This window comes from Parus major, chromosome 1A (assembly GCF_001522545.3).
Source record: "Parus major isolate Abel chromosome 1A, Parus_major1.1, whole genome shotgun sequence".
In the NCBI taxonomy this organism is placed as follows: domain Eukaryota; kingdom Metazoa; phylum Chordata; class Aves; order Passeriformes; family Paridae; genus Parus; species Parus major.
This window is the reverse complement of record NC_031773.1, coordinates 69360462-69384629: the sequence shown is the minus strand read 5'-3', so window position 1 is coordinate 69384629 and position 24168 is coordinate 69360462. Positions and strand designations below refer to the sequence as shown.

Sequence of the window (24168 nt, the reverse complement as noted above, 5' to 3'; positions counted from 1 at the left end):
TTTGTGCTACACTCTCCTCTTCACCCAAAAGGAGATCCATGCTCCAAGTTCATCACAGGTGATGGCAAGTACTCTTTTCTAAAAAGTCAGCATAAAGAAATGGGTGGAATGCAGTGACCAAAACTCAGATTCTGTTCTTAGGCATACTTCTGAACTTCATCCCACCTGTCATTTTCACCTGGTGATGGCTGGTATATTGCACATGTGCAGATTATTCTCAAGTGCTTCAAGGTTTGCTTGGGGAGTTCCAAGCAGCACTGCCTTACTTTGCCTGGCTCACAAATAATTTAGCATGCTCACAGGTGATTCTTTTGCAAAGGAAGTGGATGTAAAAGCCTGATAAAAATTGGACTGGTAGAGTTATGTTGTTATATCATAGCCTTCCAGAAGCTATGTGAGTATTAATATGTATCTAAAGCAGTAAGCAGTTTTTACAAGGGTAGCTTATTCTAAATCACACAAGCTGCTCCATTTAAATTTGTCATTTTAGGTCGGAGAATCTTTGGGAATGCTGCCTATACACTTAGAAAACCTTTAGAAAGGATGTTGTATACTTGATGGCCTTGTAACTAAAACATCTGTGAGCTTTCAAAGTGATGTGTTAATGACACCAGAATAGATGTGTTTAAATGTAGGTGGTGCCATTTCTTTTTCATGATGTGTGTGCCCCAGAACATGGTTCTGAAGTCACCTGGTTCATCTGTTGGGAATCTGAGGGTGAGCAGCATTTCTCTGGAGTCTGTTCTCGGGACAGGATCACTGTGGTGCACTTCACACCCACTTTGTGGGTGGTTAGCAGGACTGCTCAGATGTTACCAGAGAGATTGGAGAAAAGAGGAAGCTTTGGGGACTGTGCTAGCATGCACCATCACAAGTTGTGTTTGGAGCCATAGCCCAGAGTGGTTCTGCTGCTGTTGCCTTTGTTAAAGAAGCCCTCGCCCACAGAACCTTCCCGTAGGCTCTGTGTGGAGCTGCTCTGGTCCTGCCATAGGAACACAGCAGCCAGTGTGGGAAATGAGCTTTGTTCCAGCTCTGCTATGAGCTGGGAGTTAGATTGTTTCCATGTAGCTGCTCTGGGTGACCCCTTTCAGTGCATGTCTCAGCCGGCTCTGCTTTCACTGCATCAGTCGAAGGTAGCGGGTTCTGATAGCGCGTTTGGGGCTGGGGCAGAAAGGTCGAGATGGAAAAACCCAACTACACAGTTGTGAGTGCAATGCTTAGCAGAGTTTGAAAACAGTAGGAATACCACTGTCTTTGTATGGAACTGGGGCAAAGCTGAAACAGCTTGGCTGAGCTAAGTGGAAGATAGGACAAAGCTGATACCAACAGCCATGTGCATTTTGTCTGGTTTTGGCCAGTTAATGTGGTCTTGTGATAGTTTAAAACTACCCAGTTGTTGGGGTTTCCCAGCTTTCCTTGGACATTCTTCTCTCTCAGGGTAACCTGTGACTTGCTTCTCCTCTGCTCCTTGTTGGTGGCAAGGTTGTGACCCCTGAATGTATTTTGACTGCTTCTGTCCCTAATATTCTGCTAGACTAATGACATGCAAACAATAACCCCCAAATATTCCTATTAAAAGCTTCAGCAATCCAGGCTGATAATATCTTAAGGATCTGCAAATCTATGTGAGCTTATGTAATATGCATCTGTTAATGGCAATTTCTGAACCATTAGCAGGTTTTGCTTAAATGTTACAAAATGTTAGCATGTCTGTTTTCAAATCTGCCTCTTTTAAATGAGACTTCTATTCTCACAAATGTTTTCCAACATATAACTATTTTTGGTTTGTCTTGATCGTTATTCAGCTGCTTATGGTATGCTTTCGTTTGGGAAATGTAGGTTATCTATGTGAAAATGTAAGATGTAAAGTTAATGTGCTTTCTAATAGCTAATTTGAGCTCAGTCTACAAGTCCTCCTTAAATTAAAAATGTCATTATGAGGCTAAACTTGAGTTAGAGAGTTCTTGAAGCAGTTCATTTGGATAAATATCCTACTGTAAGAAATAGTGTCTGAGAAGTGATTTTTTTTTTTTCCCTTTTTTTAAAATATTGTTCCCTCTGGATGTAGACAAGTAGAGATTGACAGTATGTAGAATGGCCTTTGAGGGCAGGATTTTGTTTGCATTTATCATGATTTGGGGCTTAGTCAGTTGTTTGGTTTGCCAGGAAGAGTATGCTGAAAAGGGAGAGAAAACAGAACTGTCTGATACAAAAATAAGACTTGAAGTTTAGTTTTAGAATTTTTTATTTTTTTTTCTTCCTGTGGCTTTCTCTACTTCCTTTATGTGCAGCTTGAGCTTCTTTCTGCAGACTCAAAAGCAGAAATGTATTTTAGGCTATTTGTGCCAGGAGGGTTGGTGGTGAATGACACTGGGTATTTGAATTTGAAATGTTTTGCCTCTTGATGGCAACTGTGAGTCAGTTCGGTGATGGTATGGTTTCTTTTGCTGATCTTTTTCTACAAGGCTGAACATATCTGAAAGGCTCAGTATTTACCCTCAGGAACCAAATCAAGCAAGTGAAGAGCCTCAGGGTTGCTGCTGAAGACTTGAGTGCAGTAGCACCCCAGAGTATTGTGTGTGTTCTATACCTGAAGATCTGTCACAAATTGTCTTTAACACTCAGGTTTCCTTCCAGCATTTCAGTGTGACTGAATGTGACTAAAGGTATGATAACACTTCAGAGAGGAAAAATAGCCAGGTGCCTTGATTTTTACTTTAGGACTTTGGTTCAAAAAAAAAAAATGGTGTTCTTCCTGCCATCCAGTATGGGAACTTATTTCTAAAAGTTGGGCGAGTCACAGAAAACCTAGCAGAATTCAAGTTTGATTTGTGTTGGAAAGCCTAAAAACTGGTTTTATTGTTGACTTTAGTGTTTTTTTCCCAACAAACTTTGAGAGTTAAATAGGATTTACAAGACAAAGGTGAGGAACAATAAAAAACCTTGTTTCTTAGGGGGTACATGACATTTCATTAGGACCAGGCTAATTAAATTATTAAAATTATTATATACAAAATTATAATAATATTATATAATTATTAAATTAAAATTTAAGTAATTAAAACTGAATTGATTCTGAGAGTTCCTGTTGCTGTGAATGGCTAGTTGATGAAAGTATCATTTTAATACTTGTGCTGAAGTTTGTGGATTTCTTGCCTGCTTTTTGCCAAAATGCATCCCTTTTATCATCTTAGATTAGTAATCTCTTACTGAGTGAGCTCCTTCTGGGGGTATGCATCAGTTTGTGTTTTCTTTACAGATTAAATATTTGTGTAACTTTCACTAGCAGGTAAAATCATTCTATGGATGCATTCATGCTTTGAGCTGCATAAGCCCAGCAGCCTGTAAGGTTGAGCATTTTGTTCCTATTTGTTATGGTTTTTTTGGCATTTTGTAGTAGATTGTGAAATGTGCATATTTTGTCTTTGCAAAACTGTGTGATCATAATTGAAGTATTTGAAAGAAATGTTTTGGTGCTGGAGAGACATCTATCCCAAACCAGCATCTGTGGCCTAGTTAGTGGGTAGATGACTAAGTGCTCCAGAAGGTTTTCTGGGTCAGTTTTCTAAAATTCGTAGCTGAATTGGTTTGAAGTGTGGAGTTGAACAAGAGTGAGAAACTTTATAGTCTTGTGCTCCAAATGTAGAGATTTTGTGAAAATTCCCAGCATACCCAAGCTATAAATGGTTTCTGCCTGATAAACCTGTACTGTAACAATCCATTATTTGCTGGCCTCTGGGAGAAGGCACCCTTAAATTCTAACCCATGGGTGATAGGGTTATGGATTGGAAATGGGTGATAAACTGGAATACAGGAGAACTAACACTATTGCAAACAGTGATTATGTCAAGTGGTGAAGCAGAGAAATGGTTCAGTTTTGTGAAGAAAGCTTAAGTAGCTTTAGATTAGGTTGGGCTAACCAAAGGAAGTGAGCCAGGATCAGCTGTGCTAAAGCAGCTGGCTGTACTTCCAACATCAGCAAAATAATTCCCCAAATTCTTCTGCGGAGGGCTCTGGTATTTACTATTACTGCAGATTGCTGGTTTGTGTTGGGAATTGTTCAGCTGAAGGTTTGCTTTGTGCACTTCTGCAGTGGTTTGACCTCTGCCAGAAAACAGTTGTGGCTTCCAATGTGGCAGCTTATAAGATAATACCGAATTTCTGAAGTGTGATGGTGATGTGCGATTGTGCTGTTGTAGCATGTCCAAAACCGTGTATTGCTCAACTTCTGGTCTTGATCACTTTTTGCAACAAACCACATGGTTTGGGTAAGTGTAAGGTTTGAAATAAAGAGCTGATAGCTAGCAGGTAATGACGCAAGTGATAAGCCTTAACTGAGTGTGGATGACTGCAGTTAAAAAGCAGCAGGCTGTGAATGTAGCAATGTTTTAACTATAATTTGTCACTTAAGGGGGGGATGAAATCTGAGGAAGTTGGCATTGGAATTTAGAATGGAAAGAATGAGTTGGTTGATGATGTGGAGAACTATTTTCCACTTTCCCTTTGACTTCTGTCCTTATCTTCTCCGGCAGTAATATTCAGGGAAATGGTATCTTTTGTTTCTCTTGTTCCTGTGTGGCAATAGTAATTGTTCTTGCTTCTTACCTGTTCAGGAAATATCCTCATTCCTCCCCCCTCCAACAAAACAGTGCATCAGTCATTGCCAATGTCATTTTTTGCTTTATTTTCTAACCTTGGCCTTCCTGAATCCTCCTGTGGTCCCAGTGTAAGCCATCTGGCAAAACAAGGATTTTGTTTTCTCCCTCTGTCCCCTCTTGCACTCCGAAATGAAGCAGATTTTGTTATCTGTGTTCAGTTACCCTATGTAAAAGAAGAATGAGTGTGTTTAAAACCTGCATCTAAGCTTTGACTCCTGGAACTGCCTCATCCAAACTTAGATTTTCCAGCTGGTAAGTCAATCTTATCCATGGAAATGTGCTTACTGTTCTCTTGGGAATTTGCTTTATACTCTTGCCTTCTCCCTTCCCCCTTCTCAAGCCAAATTTCTTTCCAGGAAGGGAAAAAAATCCATGGACTAGATTGAGCTTCAGCTGAATAGGGTGTCTCATTTCAGATATACTTTCTGCAGCTACTCAAATGACCAAAACATAAGTGACAGCTGAGTTGTCGGTTTGTCATGGGTCAAGGGCAGTCCAGCTCAGCAGTTTCCCTTTCCTCTTCCCCGAGTTTGGTTTGGAAGCAGGAGTGATTTGCTGTTTTATATAGTCATCCTCTTGTCATAAAGACCAGATGGAAATACATCAGTTGTTTCATGTATAAATATTCAGTCCAACAGCTGTGAGTTTATCAGGAGTCACTGGGATCACAAGTTGGTGACCAAATTGTTTGTTTAGAGGGCCATGAGCATTAGCTCAAAATAAAGCTGTGCCATGAAAATGTTAGAAATAGTCCAAGACCCAATTCAAGAAGAAAGAATGAAGGTGAACCATTTAAATGCAAGATCCCTTTTTTTTTTAAGATGAAGTTACAATTTTTTTCTAGAGTGTTACAGAAGTCTTCCTAGGCTGATGAAAACGTTTTGTCTGCCGATCCTGCATTCTACTGACACTGTTTCTAAAGTAGCTAAAGGATTACTCTGAATTCTAAATCTCCTTTCCTTTGCTGGTTTTACTAGGTAAGAACATTTATCCAGAATATCACCCCAGGTCTTTTGGGCAGCTGATAATCCTCAGCCTGTGTTTCAATACGTATTTCTGGCAAAAAAGCTGAGGTACCTGTGTGATTCTGGCTAGCAATGAATTGAGTGTAAAGAAAGATGTAATAAATCTGCTTGACACAGATTATTAAGGGGGTTAACTTGATTTTGCAGGTTGCAGAGGGTTTTTTGTGCAAATAAGGCTATTTGTTCCAATAATATTGAGAGAGGGAGGGGTGGGGAAGGCTGCCAATGGCCATTGGCTGTTTGGTTACAAAATGTCATGCGCTGCATGGGCTGCTGAGCATAATGTGAAACAAAGTGCCATAAAAAAAATGTTGAGTGCTAAGTCCATGACTGAAAAAACACTTTAATGGGAGAATGGGCATGGTCATTAACTTAAAATAGTTTCTGTGCAGAGAACTATTGTAAAGCAAGATTGTAGTTCTTGACTAATGAAGACTGCAGTGCATAGGACTGAAACTGAATTAGGAAGGAAACAAAAAATTGCAGTAAGTAAAGACTATTAAAAACTGTAAACAAACAGAGAAATTGACCACGATTTACTGAAACCACCTGTTTCTCAAACCTTGAGAGGAATGGTGCCTGTTGCTCTGAAAAGCCTTCTTGTTCAAAGGGGCAGCTAAGACATTTTTCATGTCTATGCTTTTAGACAACAGAGCAATAAATGCAGTTGACACCACTGCTAGCTCCTATTCTCTGCAGGGCTTCAAGAAATAACCCCCTGAAACAAACCACCAAAAATATGAAAAGAAAACCCCAAAACATTGTCAGGTTGTGTTGGTGCATAGATTTCACAGTATGCTGTGTTTCAGGAACTGTTTCCAGCTTGAGTTCACTAAAGCAGTGTCTCTGCAGCAGAAACCCGTGTGGCCACTCTAAAATAAATGATTGCAGCTCCACGGGTTTGGGGAGTTTGGTGGGAGTGAGGGAGGCTGAAGCTGTGCTGGAGTCTTACAGTGAGGATTTTGTGGACTTTGAAGCACAAGCCTTCTTCAGTGGAAAGCTCTGCTTGTGTTTGCATCCATGCAGTTGGCCTAGATGCCAGCAATGGAGAATGTGTTTTCCTTTGACATTTTGGTGGTGTTTGTGGACATAGATTCACTTTTAAAAAAGTGTGGACCTTTGCCTCAAAATCATGAGGGACTTCAGTTTTCCCTGTTGTCTGACTCTCTGTTAAATAACTTGTGTGGGATAGTTCATATTCTGATAAATGTTGGTGTTTTTTCAGCTGTTTATTGGCATGTGATCTCTTGCTTTGGTGGCAGCAAGCTGGGAAGTCTTTCATCTGGAACCTCATGTGATTGGTCATTTTGTGGTTTTGTGTCAGGTTTACAGTGAGAATCTGGAGTGTGTACTCTCAAAAGCAGCAAGTACAGCAGTTGGGCTGGCTGTGTTGTGTGGGTTTGAACAGTCTGTTGCACACACTGGGGTAGCAGCGTATCTTGGGCCTTGAGCGATGACTTGTGTCAGGCAGAGACCAAGGGTCGTGGTGCTGTGCACTTTGGCACATCCTGGGACACATTCATCAAAGATAAGAGGGTTTGATTGTATTATTGGGGAAACAGAGCTGAATTAATTTCCCTTTTTATCAGTTTAGTTTCACTTTATTGTAGGCATCTGTGGCTGTTGCATTGTTTGATTATTAGTTCTTCCTGAATGCTGCTAGCAGAGGTTTGTATCCAGCCACATGCCCCATGTTAGCCCAGGGTATCCAATAGGACTGTGGCTGGTGATGGTATAACTTGGTGATGGTATAACTCCAAATAATCACACTTTGCTGTTTGTGGGGTTGGTTTGTTTGTTTTATCCTTTTACTATTGAAATCCCTGTCAGGATTTTTGTTTCCTTCTGTGTTCCTAGCAATTCCTGCTGTAGCAGCTTTGGAAAAAGAAAAAGATTGATTGGATGAGGAATCTTGGTTTAGCTGCTTTGTAACTCTGTTTCTAATTCAGTGTCTGACTAGCACTAATGTGTAAGTTAACTGTAGGGAACCAGCTGGGACTTCCATGACTGGTATTCCAGTTTCCCTGAAAAAAGGGATGCAGAATAAACTTAAGGACAGAAGGTGGCTTCCCAGTAGACTTGGGAGGCACTGCAGCCACTTTCCATAGTTATTGCTGACTGGGGACAACATTAGGCTGCTGTTCCCTAGAGGCTGTGGACTTCAAGTGTGGTTTGCTTTGATTGTGAGGGTTGAGGACGTGTGTTGTCAAGTCTCCTACCTGTTTCCTCTTGTCTTCTCCTAAGGAGGATCACTTGTGGATCCAGTTTGGATGTTGCAGCTGTGGAGCTTTGGATAGAAAACACCTTTTGGAGTTACTGAAGGGTAGCTCAAAGCAGACAGCTTCACATGCTGTGTTTGGAGTGTTGGGCTTCAGAAAAGGCAAACTGAGTGCATTAACAGCTTTCTGTTTGCACTCAGGAAAGGATCTGCAAGTGAAGCAATAGCTGCTGGTAGATCTTTTCAGTAACTGGATTGTAAAAGTGTTGGGGGTATGCTCTCATGCTGAGTAACTGGAAATCCAAGCATTGGATGCAGTGAGATGAAGCTGCCAAAGGGAAGTTGTGCTGGGGACTTGCTTGGGTGAGACCCCTTGCTTACTTTTGCAGCCCCTCTGTTTGTTGCTGTCCAAAATCCTGCTACAGCAATTTAATATTTGAATGTTCAGTCTGAGCCTTGGTGATGATGCCTAAAATGTTGGTTAAAATTATTTCTAAGCTCCATATGACTGAATTTCTTTGCATTATCACCCCTCAGGTGGCATAATGTGTCAGTTGATGCTCACCTTATTTCTTCTGAAAGTATGAAAATTAGCATATTTGTCTCATGTTCATACTGCAGTTTAGCTCTGTAATGGTCTGTAATTTTACGAGCTGTCTTTGGAAGAAGTGTCTTGGTAATGTTCTGTATTTACATAGTGGTCATCTGCTTTTAAATTCTTTATTGCTACACATGGGACTAATACATTAGGCAGCAGCACTTCAGATGGAGTCCTGTCACAAGAGCCTGTTCCCAGTTGCCCAGCTGCTGTGTCCCTTAGCTACCTGGGCTGAAAATTTTCAAGCCAAGTGTCTGTCTTGAGTTTAATTGTTTTAAGAAACTTCAGCCAAGCTGTTACAGGTGCTTTAGAGAAGAACGCTTGCTTATTGTATCCACTGGCACCTTAACTTTTTTCACTTGAGAGCTGGGAAACAGGGACCTAAAAGCAGGGTTGAGACAGGTGTGATGCCTCTGTGCTGAGGAAGTATCTCTAAGTAGAGTTTTCAGATCAAAAAACTATAAAAGTGATATTTTTACTTGGAAACTACCTTTTTTTAAGCTCTGAAGACTTGATCCATGTTCTAGCCTGTGAATAATATGTGTCAGCATCTACATGATGCCATATGAAGCAGTTTGTTGTACTTACTCAAAGTGTGTTTGCTTTGTTTTACAAATGTGTAATTACCTTTTGTAGAGCATGTGCCAGTCAAACCCTCAGGATGGGAAATGCAGGGTACAAAGCCATGCAGTGTAATTCAGTTCACTTGTTTGTGTTGCTGCTGTTGAAGCTAGGAAATTTTAATATCCTCAGAAATGGCTTGCTTCATCATGTTGTAAGTTTCTCTGGAGAAATAGGAATTGAAGTTTTCAAGCAGAAAGTCTTTTGTGGAACAGCAGCTTCTCTGTTTGTACAAGCAGCAGACTTTGCAGCTGTTAATCTCAGGAGTCAGATATGGAGCAGCAGCTTTGGTACCAATATGTTGTAATTTGTCTGAAGGAAGCATCTGTGAAAATACACTGCTCAAATGACTTTAGCTGTAGTAAATTCAGATCTTGAAAGGTGAGTTTTGAATTATTTTAAAAGCAAATGCCCTAGTCAAAATGTCTGCTTTCCCGTGAGTTTTGAGGGGAAAAAAGGTATAGAAAGAATGAAACATGTAACTTTGGTTTTTACCAGATTTAGTGAAAGTCCTTTTTTTATGTCCTTTTTAATCCTTTTTTGTTTAATGTATTCTGAAATGTAGAAGTTTGTATATTTATAGTTTGTTCTTTTAAATGCCTTTTGGATTTTTCACATCAGACTGGACTCTTGATGTTCAGGGTTTAAGTAAAACAGCTACCAGCAAGCGGTGTTGTTACACAGATGGCTGAGATAGAGAAATGTTTGTGGTGTGTTATTTTTTCCCCTTTTTTATGATAGAAGCCATGATTGTACTGAAGGAGGGGAAGATAAAAGTCCAAAGAAATGTACGTAAATGAAACAAAAAAATCTATTTACAATCTGAACATAGCTTTAATCAGAGTAGTACTTGACAGCTTTTAGTCTTGTCTTAGTGTTTAGTGTCTAAAACATTGGATGGGAATTCCTTTTTATTTAGCTCAGAGCCTGGTCTGTGCTGTGTCTAATGTTGTTTGCCCTTCCTGGGAAGTGAAAACTTGAAATCGTTCTGGAAGGAAGGGGTGGCAGGAGCTCAGGATAGGAAAAGGCAGTTATCCCCTGGATTGCATGAGTATTGTTATCTTCAGTTTTAAAAATGAAATTCTGGCTAGAACTCTGATTATTGTGGTATGAAGCTACAATCTCTTCAGTGGTTTTAGGATTTCACTGTGTACTTACAATACCATCCCAATCCACTGCCTGTCTTGGAAAAGCATCCTTTCCACAAGCCTGATCACTGCCAGTAGATCTCTGGTGAAATCCTTATTTAGGCACAAGCATGGTTGAGATAAGAAGAGTTCATAGTGGCATAAATTTCAGTTTCCATCTCACATCCTCACATGTGTGACTAATTGTGAAATGGAGTCATTTGCACTGAGTCAGCAGTTCAGTGTGGTGGATGTGCTCAAGCTGTCTCAGTCTGGTCTGTACACAGAGCCAAACCAAATGCTTGTGGGAGCCTCCAGAGAAGGTGCCTGAAGGATGGACCAGGGCTCTGAGAGAATGGGCTTTGAAAGAGGAAATGACAGCAAAGATCTGCACGATCAGTGTGTGTTGGAAGTGTAGGAGAGATTTAAATAGCATCAAAACCCTCTCAGGCTCTGCAGCCAGAGCGCTCGGGGCAAGAGCAGCCGAGGGGGGAACTGCACTTCTTTGTTTGCAGTGCAGTCTGGATTTTATTACTTGCACAGTGAAATCACAAGGGGAATGTCTGCTTCTGATGGACAGATATGTTGCAACTCATTCTGAAAATGCCTGTTCATAAATTTTTCAGCCTGCTAACAGCTTTGAAGATAGGACTGTAACTCTGAGACTGTGATTCATCTATGCAGCTCCTGCCCATTGGATGGTCTGTTGGTTTTGTTCCTCTTTCACAATTCTAGGCTGTTAAATATCCAAGCTGGTGCAGTTCATTTTGAGTTTTAACACTTGCTGCTCTCTACTGTATTTGCTGGCTACTGAAGCCTCTTTCCAATAATTCTGAGGTGCTGCAACAGCAGCCAAGCTTACACTTGGCTCTCATTTTTAGTAAACAATTAGAGAACAAGGATTAAAGTCCTTGTCTTCATTCTGTTTCCTTTGAAATAATTCAGTTTCAGGGGTCCATACTAAGAAACAAGAGATAAGCAAAAAACCCCTGTGGTAATAGCAAGATAAGAAACGTTCTTAAGTTTTGAGGATTTTAAGACTACTTAATGACACTTCCACCTCTCGATCCCCTATGAAAAGAGGCCTTGGATTGAGCTCTCCAGAGATTTTCACACAGCTGTCCCTCCAAAGTACTGAGATCTGTGTTTGGACCGTAGCCATTCTGTGGAAAAATGATTTGATGTTGTAGCGATTGGGTCTTCAGGAGGAAGCAATTACAAAGCTGCCTGATAGCCTTTGAAAGGAATGGGTGAGGTTTTCATCAATACCTCTCATAATAAGCATTCAAGCATTAGAATTTTATTTGGAAAGTTTGTTTTGGCACTAGGATTGTTCTTGAATTAATTGAAGAAAATACTGAATCCTTCTAGCAAGAGCAAGCCTGTGTACTTGGTAAAGTCCTATTTTAGTGGATTTCAGGCTAAAACCAGATCCAGGTGTTTGTTATCTTTATGATACTGTCTTTAGCTTAATTAAAATGGTTTTACTGGGATGTTGTTTGGGGTTGTGTGGCAGGGCAGGGAGTTTAAATTAAACAGAAATACGGAATATGTCAAATCCTCTTCCCCACTCATCCCCACAGAAGTGCAGTTGTTTCCAGTGAAGCAAGGGATGCAGTACAGAGCAGTTTTAATGACAAACTGCTTTCCTTTGAGTTCCAGCTTCCATAGCTTTTTGTATGTGCTGAACACCCTGAGTGTTTCAGACAGAGCCATTTCACTGAAAAAGTTTTCAGATACCCTTTTGGGGTAAGGGAACTTGTTAAATATGATCACTAGTTAGTAGTTTTTGTATGTGATGCACAGAATATCAGGTATTTCACTGTATGGATACATTATTTTAATATTTTAAATGATTTTTGGTGGGTTTTTTTCATGAAGTGCTTTAGTTTACAACTAAACTGAATTTTGAACTGCATGCAGAATTCTTCAGTGGGACAAAGTAGGAGGTAAATTGAAGACAAAGAAGCCTGTTTACAGGTTGTGATGACCCATTTAAGGCAGGCCCCTTGGACCATGGCATGCACAGGCATTATAGTTTGTCTTCAAGAAATTCCTTCCAGTGTTCCTGTTCAAACAATTGAAATGAAGTGGCACCAGACCAAGGACAGACAGTATGTGACTAAAGCACAATGTAATGAGAAACAGACTTTTTGGATAAGCTGTAGCAGTTTGAATAGCTGATTCATAGATAACATGTTGAGTATCTGAGGCCTTCTAGGTCATGGTTGGTCTTCTGGCAGTGTGGGATATTCCCAGTAGTATTCTTTGGAAAAAATGCTTGGATTAGTACAGGATAGCTTTGCCAGTGGGAATACTACATATGTAGTTCCCAAATTCCAAGGGAAAAAAAGCCTTAACTGTTCATCTTAAACTTCCTCTAGTGCATTTTCCTAGCTGTGTTTTTTTGTCTCCCTTTGGAGATCATTCTCTTGGCACTTTCATCTCACCTGTTTGACAACACTGAATTTTAGTTGTCAGTGGCTTTTCTTTCTGTTGGACTTAAGTCAAACACTTAAAGGGTTTGTTGTTTTGGGTTTTTTTTTTTCATTTAATCATCTGTAAAAATAGTACTCATGTGTCCAAGTTGTGCATGTTATTACTTTGATTTAAAATACAGCAAATCCATGGCTGTTTTTATGTATTGTATCCTGTGTTCATTAGATAATATGAGCTGTGGTCTCTTCACCTGCATTTCAATTACACCTTGTTTTCTCTTATATTTTAATGTGTTTTAAAATTGTTCAGGATTGAATTACAAAGCCAGTTAAGCTTCTGGATGCAGAGTATGCTTCATCATGCCAGTTTTCTTAGTTGTTCATTCTACCACTCATTCACTGTTAAAAATTTGAGTGTTTTCTCTCTCCTGACTCAATTATACTCAAATTCTTTTCTCTTTGAAAGATAATATGCATATTTTAAAATTGATATATTACTAAATTAAAATATTAGTGGTTCATAAGTATTTGTGACTTTGTAACTTTTTAGATGCAGATCATGGATGGTGTTAGCCAAGAAAGATGTGTGCAGTGTGCTGGTGGAGTGTCTTTGATGTATATGGTACTATTGTGAAAGTCTATAGTAAACATGCAAGTGATGCAAGACACTGATTTCATAAGTCAAGCTTTTGGGTAAGCATGGAAGAATTATTAATGCTTCCCTTTATGAGAACCCTGAGGTGAAGATGGGTATTCTGTAGATCACAGGAAAGTTACACCAGTAATACTTAAAAAATTTTGAAAGTGCTCCTCCAATGTGTGTTAGGACTTTCATGTTTGTGGAATGATAGTGCTAATACTGGTATTTATGGAAAGTATTTCAGAGCCCTCATCTAGAGCACAAATTCTGGACACCCCATAAAACTCACTGTTTCTGGATCTCTTTAATCTTTCCCTGCAGGAGATCCCTTTCTGTCTTGCAAGAACCTGGCAATTATTTGTGGTTTATTTTCATGGATCCCTGAAGGGTCTCAATGAGATCTGTCTGAAGGAGAGGTGTCTGGCATGGAGTTCTCTAGTGATTATTGTAAGGATTTTCTCTTGGCTGCCAGTACTTGGCATACACTTCATATGTTATCCTGACATAACTGCTAGTAATCCACAGTTTTGTAAGTTAATTGAAGTACTTTTTTTGGATGTGTTTGCAGGAAAAGGAGGGGAGCTGGGAAGAGTAACTCCTGTAGGGTGACCAGGCTGCAAATACAATGTGTATACCAGTGCTGGAGCCAATGTGTGCTGTAGGCTGGTGGGAATTCATTTTACTACTGGAGGAGTGTGGGGGAGAGGGAAGGTTGGTTTGATACTTGTCTCTAGGATTTATGCTGGGATTTTTGACAGGGAGGTGCTCAGAGGCACAAGAACATTTCTTGTTCTTCTGAACCCTTACTGTGCTCATTATCAGTGAATCCTTGCAGTCATCTTGAGATTCCTGCATGTTTTCCAGACAGCATATTGATGCTGAAAGGTGGCTATAGCTAACTTTTCCTGTTTGCCTTTAGCTTTGTGAAGAATATGAGGTGAGGAATTGTAATATGGGTTTGATTTGCTTAGTTGGTTTGCCTCTATCAGATTCTGTTAAGGGCTTACCCTAATGTTCTAGACGTGCAGCTACTCATAAAAGGGCTCTGAGCCATACAGAAGTACATGAAACAAAAAGCTACAATTGCATTTCTAATGCATTGAATTAAGAAATCTGTGATGTCACCAGAATGGATTGTGGGGAAGGCTTTTTTTTCCTGAAGTCTTGTCACCCCTGAGTGGAGAACTGGGTTTTCATAGTAAAATAAAACTGAGGTGATTGGATGTACCTTCCCTCTCACTGACAAGACCATCAGTTCAGTGCAAAATGAGAACTGACACACACTTCAAAACTTTTAATGAGGCATCTGAGCCAAGTGACAAGATGGTCCAGCTGGTTAATAGCTCATCAAGAATTCAGTTCAGCCAACACTTCAATTCTCTAATAAGCTGTATGTAATAAACATAAGCCTTATTGAGAACTGCTCTCAGAAAGCAAACTTATCAATTTATCTTCCATAAATCTACAGATCAAATAACAGTTTAGAAGTGAAAACAAATAGATGAGATCTCTATTCTTTTACTGATTTGTGTATAGCCCAGCATTTTGATTCATGTTCAGCCTCTCAGGATGGATAAATTGAATAAAACTTGTAGCAATATTTTTTTTTTTTTTTTCCCCCCCATGACTTCTACGTAAGGAAACACAAATGCTGCCTAGAGCAACCCTAGAATAGAAATGACTGAAGCCTAAACAGTTGCTTGCCATTCTTAGTGCAGATTCCTGAGGACCTGGAAGATTCCAGAGGAGGTCATGTCTAAGCTTTAGGTTCCACATATCTATCTACTGTTTAAAATTTTTTGCTTGCTGGTTTTGTGGAGAGCAAAGGAAGATATGAGATCGATTTGGTAAAGTATGAGTATGGTATTTAATGTGCTCTGATTAGATGATGAGCAGCTCGGTCATTGTTTTCTTTGGAAGGGGAACTTGGTTCAGGTTTGGGTTCAGGTTTGGTTCATGCTTTGCCTGTGGATGTTGCTGCTGCTGGGAGAGACTGGGGAGAGGAGCGGTGCAGGTGTGTGTTAATGTGTATATTCACACCTTACACAGCTCAGGAAAGCAAGCATCCACTCCAGACTTCGTTTCTACAGATTATTAATGCCCCTTAACATTTTAGTGGTAACCTAACCATTTTGGCTGAATTTTTTGGAAGCTGTGTGCTTGCACCTCTCTGTCTCTGGTGAGCCCTGGCCATGAGCCTTCCATCTAATATTGCAAACAGTATCCAAGTGCAATATCCCAGCAGTGCCGTCACCTTCGGCATTGCTGAAAATAAAAATTCCCACGCTGCTACTGTAACAAAAGATAAACTTTGGTATTGGGAAGCCTACTTTCAAAAGTCTCATGACCTTATATAAAGAAGAAACGTTCTCATGTACTGTTACAGTGTTTTTCTGCTGTTGTGTTCTTGATGGGAGATTGTGTTTGCAGTGATGGCAGAGCTTGGTGCAAGCAGGCAGAGCTCAGCTCTGATACCTTTGGTGTTACCGGGAGACTCTCTGAGGATCTCTTCAAGCGTAGGTTAAAAGTCCATGACATTACTGCCACCAGGTGTCTTAGATGCTGCCACTGCTACTGTTGGCACAGGGGCTACTGCAAGTGTAAAAGCAGGAAAGTGAGTGAGCACATGAGAGGAATAGAATTCTTGGTGGTGTTCTGCCTCCTTGCCCTGTGGGGTGAGTCACAGCTTCAGCAAAACGGAGACAATCACAGCATCAAATGGCGAGTGCTGCTGGAATCTTTTGGTCACATATGTGGGCTGTAGTTTGCAGATATTTCCTCTGCAGTGCTGAGACAAAGATGAATTTTTTATTTGCTCAAGCTTACTCAAGTACAAGTTCTTTCAGGATATGTATAATTGACTTACTCAGACTAAATGGTGACTGATGAATACTTCTGTCCTCCTTTTGTTGATCATTTAGAGTTTCATTTCCCTCCTTTCCTTCCTCCTACCATCAGTTATCTGTCAGGTTATATATAATTTGTTTCTTAATTTCTAACATTTGAGCAGCATAAGTAAAGTTGTGTACATTTGCTGTATCATTTAACTGCAACAATTTTAAGAGAAAAGACGAGAAACACTTGTATTTTTTGTGTTTTTAACAAATCAACTTCATCTTCCAGTGAATTTTTATTTACTTACCATTGTAGTGCATTGAAATGCCAGAAATTAAAACACAGAAGACAATTATCTAATTGATTACCCTTTTGCCTTTGCCTTTGACATAACCAGTAGTGAAAAATTTTGAAGGTAGTTGCTTTTCACCAGGAGACTAACAAGTAATGGGAATTATCCCTCAGTGTTTCACTTGGGTTGCCTGCTTGTGTACTTTCCTGAAACTCGGAGTGTTTTCAGTACCTTGTGTAAGAGGAAACCTACAGCAAATGTTTACTCTTAATCAGGAACCTTAAAGTGTGTAACTACTTCAAGCCTATTCTTTTTTATTGTGCTAGAGATGTGTTTTATACTTCAGAGTTACCTTTCTTTAGGTTATTTGCATGCTTCATGAAGATTGTCCATAGCTTATACAAAATTGATTCTTCTTGTGGTGACTTGCCAAGGAGCAAGGTGAAATCATTCTTTCAATAAGCACCAACATGGTCCTGCATAGCATTTTGCTACCTGTCAGAAGCTTTGTATTCCATCTTTAAACTGGGATGAACAGGAAAGTGACTGGAAGGTTCTGGGGCTCTCACTAAGAGAAGAGCACTGAGGTGCTGGAGCATGTCAGATGAAGAGCAGCAAGGCTGGCAGTGGGTGCAGAGCCACAAGCCTTATGAGGAGGGGCTGGGGGTGCTGGCATTTTTTAGCCTGGGTATGTACTTTTGGGACAGCAGCTGTTCAGATCTATTTAATCAGTTTTTTGTCTTCAGTGGTTTGTAGAAAGTAGAGTGGTGGAAGGATCTGTGCAGATCTTTGATCAATTTTTTTTGTCTGTTGCTGTACAGGGATGCATTTTGCACAGCCTCTTTCCTTTCCCTTCTATCTCTCTACCTAGTGTTTAATGCTGGAAAGTATTAAGTGGCTTGTGTGTTAACATAGAAAAGTAGATGCAGTGCTAGTGCACCGAGACTTCCATTTCTAGGCACCAACTGTGTCATGCTGGATGATTTTTAAGCTCAGTGGACTCTTTGTTGATATTTTGTTAATCTAGCTCAATGGTTACTGTGCTCTTTTTTTCCTCTTAACTGCTAGATTTTTTCAGGATGAGAACACTGCAGCCCACAAAGCCTCAGTTCCATTAACAGTGCCGAATATCAGAGCACAGTCTTGCTAGCTTCTCCTCTGATGACCCCTCATTAACCTTGCTTAAAGGCTTGCAAAGCCTTTCTCATATGCTGCAGAAATGCACACAGAAGAACATTTGTCTGTTCTGTATGCTACTTCTTCCTCCAAATAATAGGCTGGGAGCCGCAGTGTCTTCACTCAGATTTTTCAGACATTTGGATGCCTGATAAAATGCTGCTCAGTGTAACCTCAGCACAGATAGATAATTTACCTTGGTTGTGATTCAAACTATCTATAATTCAACAGCACTTTGAAGTCTCTGATGGCTGTACATTTACAGATCACATCACTTCAAGGCAGTTCATCGCTACTAATTTTTCTAGTGCATGTCTGGATGAGAATGACATACTGCTGCTGTAGTCTAGTTAACCCTCCCCACAAAACAGCAAGCCACTCACTGTCCCTGCACTACAGCTGTGTATCATTTCTGGATCTGGTGGGGTTTTATGCAGAAAGCTACTAAAACCTGTCTGTAGTAGTGTCCAGTCTTTGTTTCCTCTTTCCTGCTTATCTTCCTAATGTTGTGGAAGATGGAAGAGCTCTAAATTGTGTAGCAGCTCATCCACTGAGTTGTTTTTTCTTTGAGAAACCAAAACCCAAACAGTTCGAAGTTGACCTGTATCGCTTATGAGTCTACAATTTCTAGATGGAGATCGCAGGAAGTTTTCTGAGTCTGGCTTGTTCTGTGTATGAAGGTTCCCCAGCACTTCTGCAATTCAGTTGTACTTGATGTTAGGGAAGTGAAAATCACCTTGGAGGATGTACAGCAGAGTTGGCAGATGTAGTTCCATCCATGTAGAGTATTTCTCTCAGTGGCATTTGCTTGGTATCCTGTAGTAGGTGATTGAGGGTGAGGTGCCCTGTGCTACCAGTACAAAACTGTGTCTGTTTGATGTCTGAAGTGTCCCAGAGTTTAGCTCAGGCCTTTTGGTGTCAGTCAATAACAACAGTGGGCCCCTTGCTTGGGCTTGTGGCAGCTGGAGCAGAGAGCGGTGCCTCGCTGAGGAGCTGCCCTGCTCACACCAGCCAGGCCTGCACATGTGCCATGTCTTGTCCTGATGGGGACAGATGGAAAGGAAAACACATCAGAAATTGCTCAGTAGGCTCGGTGACTATGTGAGTCTCCCAGTTGAAATTTAAGATTAATTTAGGTGCCAGAAACGTATTTTCTTTCCTCATTAAGGATGCTGAGTAGATAGTAAGTCTTGGCTGAAACAAATCACCAGAGGAATATAGGCATTTTTTGCTGATGAGCTTTGTTTTTTGTGGCTTGGTACAATAGCTGATCTTAGCAGGGGAAGGGAGTTGTTTTGGTTTTGGGTCGGTTTGTTTTTCCTTTATATAAGGCATGTAGGTACAGGGGTAGAAAGAGGGTAGGAACAATGCTGCATGTAATGCATGCTGCTGTACATTAAGGAAATTAGTGGCAGAGTAAACCATACCTGGTTTATCATGAATGCCCAAGATCCCTGTTTTACACAAAATGTAAACACCTTTGATAGCTCTTTCCTGCCCAAAACAAATCCGATGGGAAGGAGCTGGAGAAATGGAAACGGCCAAGAAAAAGCTTATTGAATCACTCTGAGCTGAACAATCATTCATTTGCTGCTTGTCTCCTTCCAGGCCCCTGGCACTGCAGAACCCTGGTCACGTGCTGGGAAGCCTTGCTGTTTGTCCTGGCTTGTCAAAACAATTTAATGTAGGTGGAAAGGAATGAATGAAATGAGCGGAGTAGGCTTGATGCATCTGTTTCAGTTTGTTCAAAGGGCAGCCCAGTGATTGGGATGTGACACTTAGGTCCTCCAGGGAAGCTATCAGTTTAGGAAGAACAATGCTGTCCATTTTATAAGGCAGTTAAATCCATTTTAGGAAACAAGCTCTCCTATGGTTTGACAGCTTTGTATATTTTTAAAAATATTTGGGCTATATGTGCTCAGCATGTGCCAACTGAGCTACTACAGGAATGTGATTTGCTAACTTCTAGATTTAGGACTTTGTCTTGTCTGCCTAAAGTTGCTTATAGTTAAAAAATACTGAGAAAGGAGAGAGTATGTCCATTTTTAAATTTTATTAGTGGGAATTCCAAAATGATTTGGTCTTTGAAGGATAGGATATCAAGCTGTGTATTATTAACTGTTCTTAAAGTGCTGGCTTCTTTATAAAATTGTTTAAGTTTCCTAGGCTTATGGAAAACTACCAGTGAGTCTTCTACTTTGTTTAGTTTCTGGGTGTTTGATTAAAAATAAAATCAAAGAAATCAACAAAAGCATTAAAATTGTCTACCTAATCTTGTACTTGGTGAAACTGGAATGTTAATCTGTGAAGCCTACATTTCTGCTTTCAAATGAGAACAGCAAATACGTGTGGAAACAATCCATCTATGTACCTGTTTACACCATGAGTTATAGGAAAAAGGCTGCAGGGGATAAATCTGCTTATCTGATTCACACTTACAGTAATTGAATCAAAAAGAGGGCATATTTGAGTGATTGGCCACAGACTTCATGACATCTTTAGAAGTGGAGATGGAGCTGAGGGTGTTGCAATGCTGCAGACTCCAGCTCAGAGGCCACGGTGGATTCTGAGTATTGCCCCCAGTAGCTGCCTTGCTGGGATGACACTTCTGGGCTTGAGAGTCCTTTGGAGTATGCAGTTAGAGCTGAGGACAGTGAAAACTGTTCCCAAAGTCTTGCAAAACACTCTGAAATTCTCACTAAGTGATGATGGCGTCTTTCTCTCTGCCACGCTGTACAGCCACTTTCTGGATTCCATGTGATGCCCAATACTCTCATTCCCCTGCTTTTCCTGAGCTATTTATACCTAACGTGGCTAGTAACATCCCAGTCTCCCAAATTACATACAGCACTCTATTTCATTTGCTTATTTCAATATTTTCGTAGCTGCAGCTGCTTAAGTTGCATTTTTGTACAGGCATGAGGTGAAGTTGTTGCTTTTGCCCATATTAACAGCTCAAAGGATTCCAACATACATTTGGGATGGGCTCTAGTCTGTCTCTGTGCAGCCTGGGAGATCTTGCTGTCTGATATTTTTAATTACTCACGTTTTGAAAGTGGACATGTCATTTTAAATTGTATGTCAGCCTGCAGGCCAACTGTTTGCAAGTTGCATTAGAATGTAATTTGTACAGCTAAGACCAGTCACTGTGTATACAGACTTTGTAGGTATAATTGTACAGGAGATCCAGTATTTTCCTGAATGTTAGGGCTGTGGGTTCTTTTAAAGTATATTGACAGTCTTCTGTAACCTAGCATTAGTGTTCCTTTAGGAGAAGAATATAAAAAACCTGTTTTGGATGAGGGTGTGGGTTGTGTGTCCAAGGAAATGAGGGTAGTAAAAGGTAGTATGCATCGCTGGGCTTAGGAAACAAGTGGCCTCTCTGTCTTTTTCTTCCAGCTCTGTTTAATGTTCCCTTCTGCTGCTGCAGTTATGTACTGAAGGGTGCAGGGTTTCCTTGGTTGCAAAAACATTGCAGTGTTCCTGGGTGAAGGTTTTTGGCCTGTGCTTTGTCCAAACTTGTCGCAGATCACCGGGGCACCGTGGCTTTCAAAGCAGCGTTGTTTTATTCAGTCTATTGCAGGTCCTGGTGGGTTTTTAATGGCAGCACTGAAGTGTTGAGTGTCTGTGCTGAACATCACAGCTGTGTTTGCAGGAACATGGTGCTGCTGCCCTGGATGTGACCAGAGAGAGAAATGAGAAAGGTGTGGGTGCCTCTGCTCATTGATGAGAGTCATCAGAACTTGTTGCTTTCTAGCTGGGGACAGCGGTACAGGGGAGGGAAAACTGAATAAAGCCCTTAAGGGAGATGGGGTTATATGGATTAAAATGAGAATGAAATGAAATATGCTTGACTTGATGTTAAATTTAGATCTAAAACAGGTTAACAGTGTTTGTGGTAGATAACTTGTTAGTATGGACAAAAATGAAGAAAATGTAATCCAAGTGTGTATCTAAAATCTTGGGTTTGGGACAAAAATGAATGCAGGTGTTCATATTGACTATTTAAAAGTGATAGAAGAGTGATTATTACACCTTTTTTTTTATATAATGACCATATATAAAGCTCAATTTACAGCTAAATACAGTGGTTTAAAAAAGCGAATTAAATGGGTGAAGTGCAGAGGCTGAGAATAGTGCTTTATTTTTCTGTAGGAAAGATGATATTGTGATTGTGTTGTTTGAAGCACTGTTGCTTAGGAGTGTGTGTGTATGGTCAGCTGTACCTCTTGCTGCTCACTGCTTTTCTGTCTCACAGCAGTAGAAAGCAGCTAAGATGAGGTTTGAAACAGAGCTTGTGCTGCCTTGTTCATTGTAATGAAAGGAAAGCTATTAGGTGGGTAAGACAGCTCAAATGGGAGTACCAATTGCATAGGAAAACCCCTGCAGCACCTAAGCAGACACGAATGCTCAGTTGTTGTGGAGTGTTGGTGCAAATGCTGTATCAGAACTCGTGCAAGTACGTTTATGAAAGAATGGGAGGGGGTGGCAATGCTGTTCTGCAGAGTGAAGGAGTTGTAGGATTGAATGCTTTTTGATGTCTGTAGATTAAATTAGTCATACTTAAGGATTTTGCGTTTTCCTAAGAATTGTAAAGGTGAGTGATGTTCATAGATGCCAATAGGAAATCCCTGAGGTATTTCAAACCTGTTTTCAGACTTTTACCTGGGGAAATTGTATCCTTCTGAAAATTGGAGCTACATCTGAAAAAGAAGTTTGTCCGTGCCTGAAAATACCCTGTGAACCTTTTAGAAGAAGTTGATGATCTTAATGAATGTAGAATGGTTTAGATATTACATGGCTGAATTGTATTGAGAAAACACATGACCTGTAAACAAAGGAAGAGGAATTACTGTCTAGAGGACAATGGGAGTATAAGTAAATCCCTGCATGTTTTTACTGCCTCCTTTTAATGGAAAAGACAATGTGAAATCAAGTGACTTAAAATTAATACTTAGATCTGACAAACAGGTCTTTGGTTATTGCTAAATAACTGTTAGAAACGATGCTTCTGAAATTCTTTGCTTTAAGTATATGCTGAAATATTTTGGTTTTTTAATGCAAACTGGCTGTGGAGCCAGTTTGTGCCAGTCAGACTGGTGTGAGCAGTGCATTGTTCAGCTGAGAGCAGTGCATGGCACAAGGAGATGTCTTCTCTGAGATGTGCTGCTCACTCAGGTAATAGCTGCTTGGAGTCCTGGTGGTAGCTGATAGCCAGCTGTTGGTAGGTAATGCAACAGGATGGTCCAGGAATGCTTTTTCCTCTTCTGTCTCTGGCCAAAAGATTGCTCTCTGTCTATACTGGGAGTTTTTGGTTTTGTTGATGTGAGATTACAGGAAACTTGCTCAATGATGAGGTTCTGCTTTTAATCAAAGAAAAGCCAATTCATTCACTTGATGGTCTACAGCTCCAGAACATACTGTGTGTTAGCAGAGGTTTGATCCTAACCCCCTCTATGGGTGGCTCATCCCATCTGTTACCAGTGGTCTGCACAGACATCCAGGAGTAATGAAAGGTTGTTGCTGTGTACAGCAGGAGAGGGAGATGCTTTAAATGATCTGATTGCATTCTCAAACACTGAAGTGTTCAAGACATTGTCCCCATTCCACCCCAAGTCAGGCAGCAGCTGAAGTTATTAAGAATAATGCAGGAGGAAGCAGAAAGAAGAGTTAATTTACAGACCTGCAGTCCTTAACCCTGAGAACAGTAGAATTATAAAGAACAACATATTATAAAGTGTAATAGGATGTGTTCAAAACAGAATATTTAAAGGTAATTGCAAACCAAATGGCATTTAAGACACCTGATTCTTGTGTGTACCTAACTGTTTTCAGGCTGCTGCCTCTCAATGAGAAAATAAAGCAAAACTTTCTGATGCACCTTTTCTTTTCCATTAGGATCGGAAGCTGTCCAAGTCAGAGCGACAAAGATTTAAAGAGGAAGCTGGGATGCTGAAAGGGCTTCAGCATCCCAATATTGTCAGGTTCTATGATTCCTGGGAGTCTACAGTCAAAGGAAAAAAGTGTATTGTTCTTGTGACGGAACTCATGACGTCTGGAACATTAAAAACGTAAGTAAATGAGGACAAATCACAGCGATTCTGTTTCATTAGCACAACAACAGAGCACCAGAAATTGGTGCTGTTTAGAGTGGATGACAACAGAGCCCTTTTGCTGAGGGATAACCTACTGCAGGAACACTCTTGATAAAGAGGAGCATTATTAGCATTGTGGGTTTGGTAGAACATCGTTTAAGTTAGCAAGCTCGTCAGTTCTTACTTGGGATGTCCCAGTAAGCACATGCACAAGACCTCTGCACTTGAAGAGCTCAGGAAAGCAATACTCAGTTTTCACTTTATCACAGGTTTTTTTTTTCTCCTCCAGCTGCTTTCCATTTAAGATGAGCTAGTTTGTAAAGTTGAAAGCTCAGTGAAAAGCAGAGTGCAGGAGCTGCAGCCACTGCGAGGGCCTCTAGCGGTGTGTGTGGCTGCTGGGGGCTGGGGAGCCAGCTGCCATCCCTGTGCTGGGAATGCTGGCCTG

At 40.5% G+C, this 24168-nt stretch overlaps 1 protein-coding gene and 1 long non-coding RNA gene across 13 annotated transcripts in view; one reads left to right on the top strand and one right to left on the bottom strand.

Annotated features, from left to right (window-relative positions):
• Positions 1 to 24168, top strand: part of WNK1 (WNK lysine deficient protein kinase 1) — a 97766-nt gene that overhangs the window by 8492 nt on the left and 65106 nt on the right. For all 11 annotated transcript variants that reach the window (XM_015627449.2, XM_015627446.2, XM_015627445.3 and 8 more), the window contains exon 2: positions 23527 to 23699. In XM_015627449.2, the coding sequence (XP_015482935.1) occupies positions 23527 to 23699 (173 nt within the window). The remainder of the gene's footprint in view (positions 1 to 23526; positions 23700 to 24168) is intronic.
• The window catches only part of LOC117244454, a 13604-nt gene continuing 10642 nt past the window's right edge, over positions 21207 to 24168 (bottom strand). The window contains exon 4 of one of the 2 annotated variants that reach the window (XR_004497596.1): positions 21207 to 21301. This is a non-coding gene — a long non-coding RNA (uncharacterized LOC117244454). Of the gene's footprint in view, positions 21302 to 22375; positions 22457 to 24168 lie in introns of those variants that run through there. The other variant, XR_004497597.1, reaches the window with a different exon arrangement.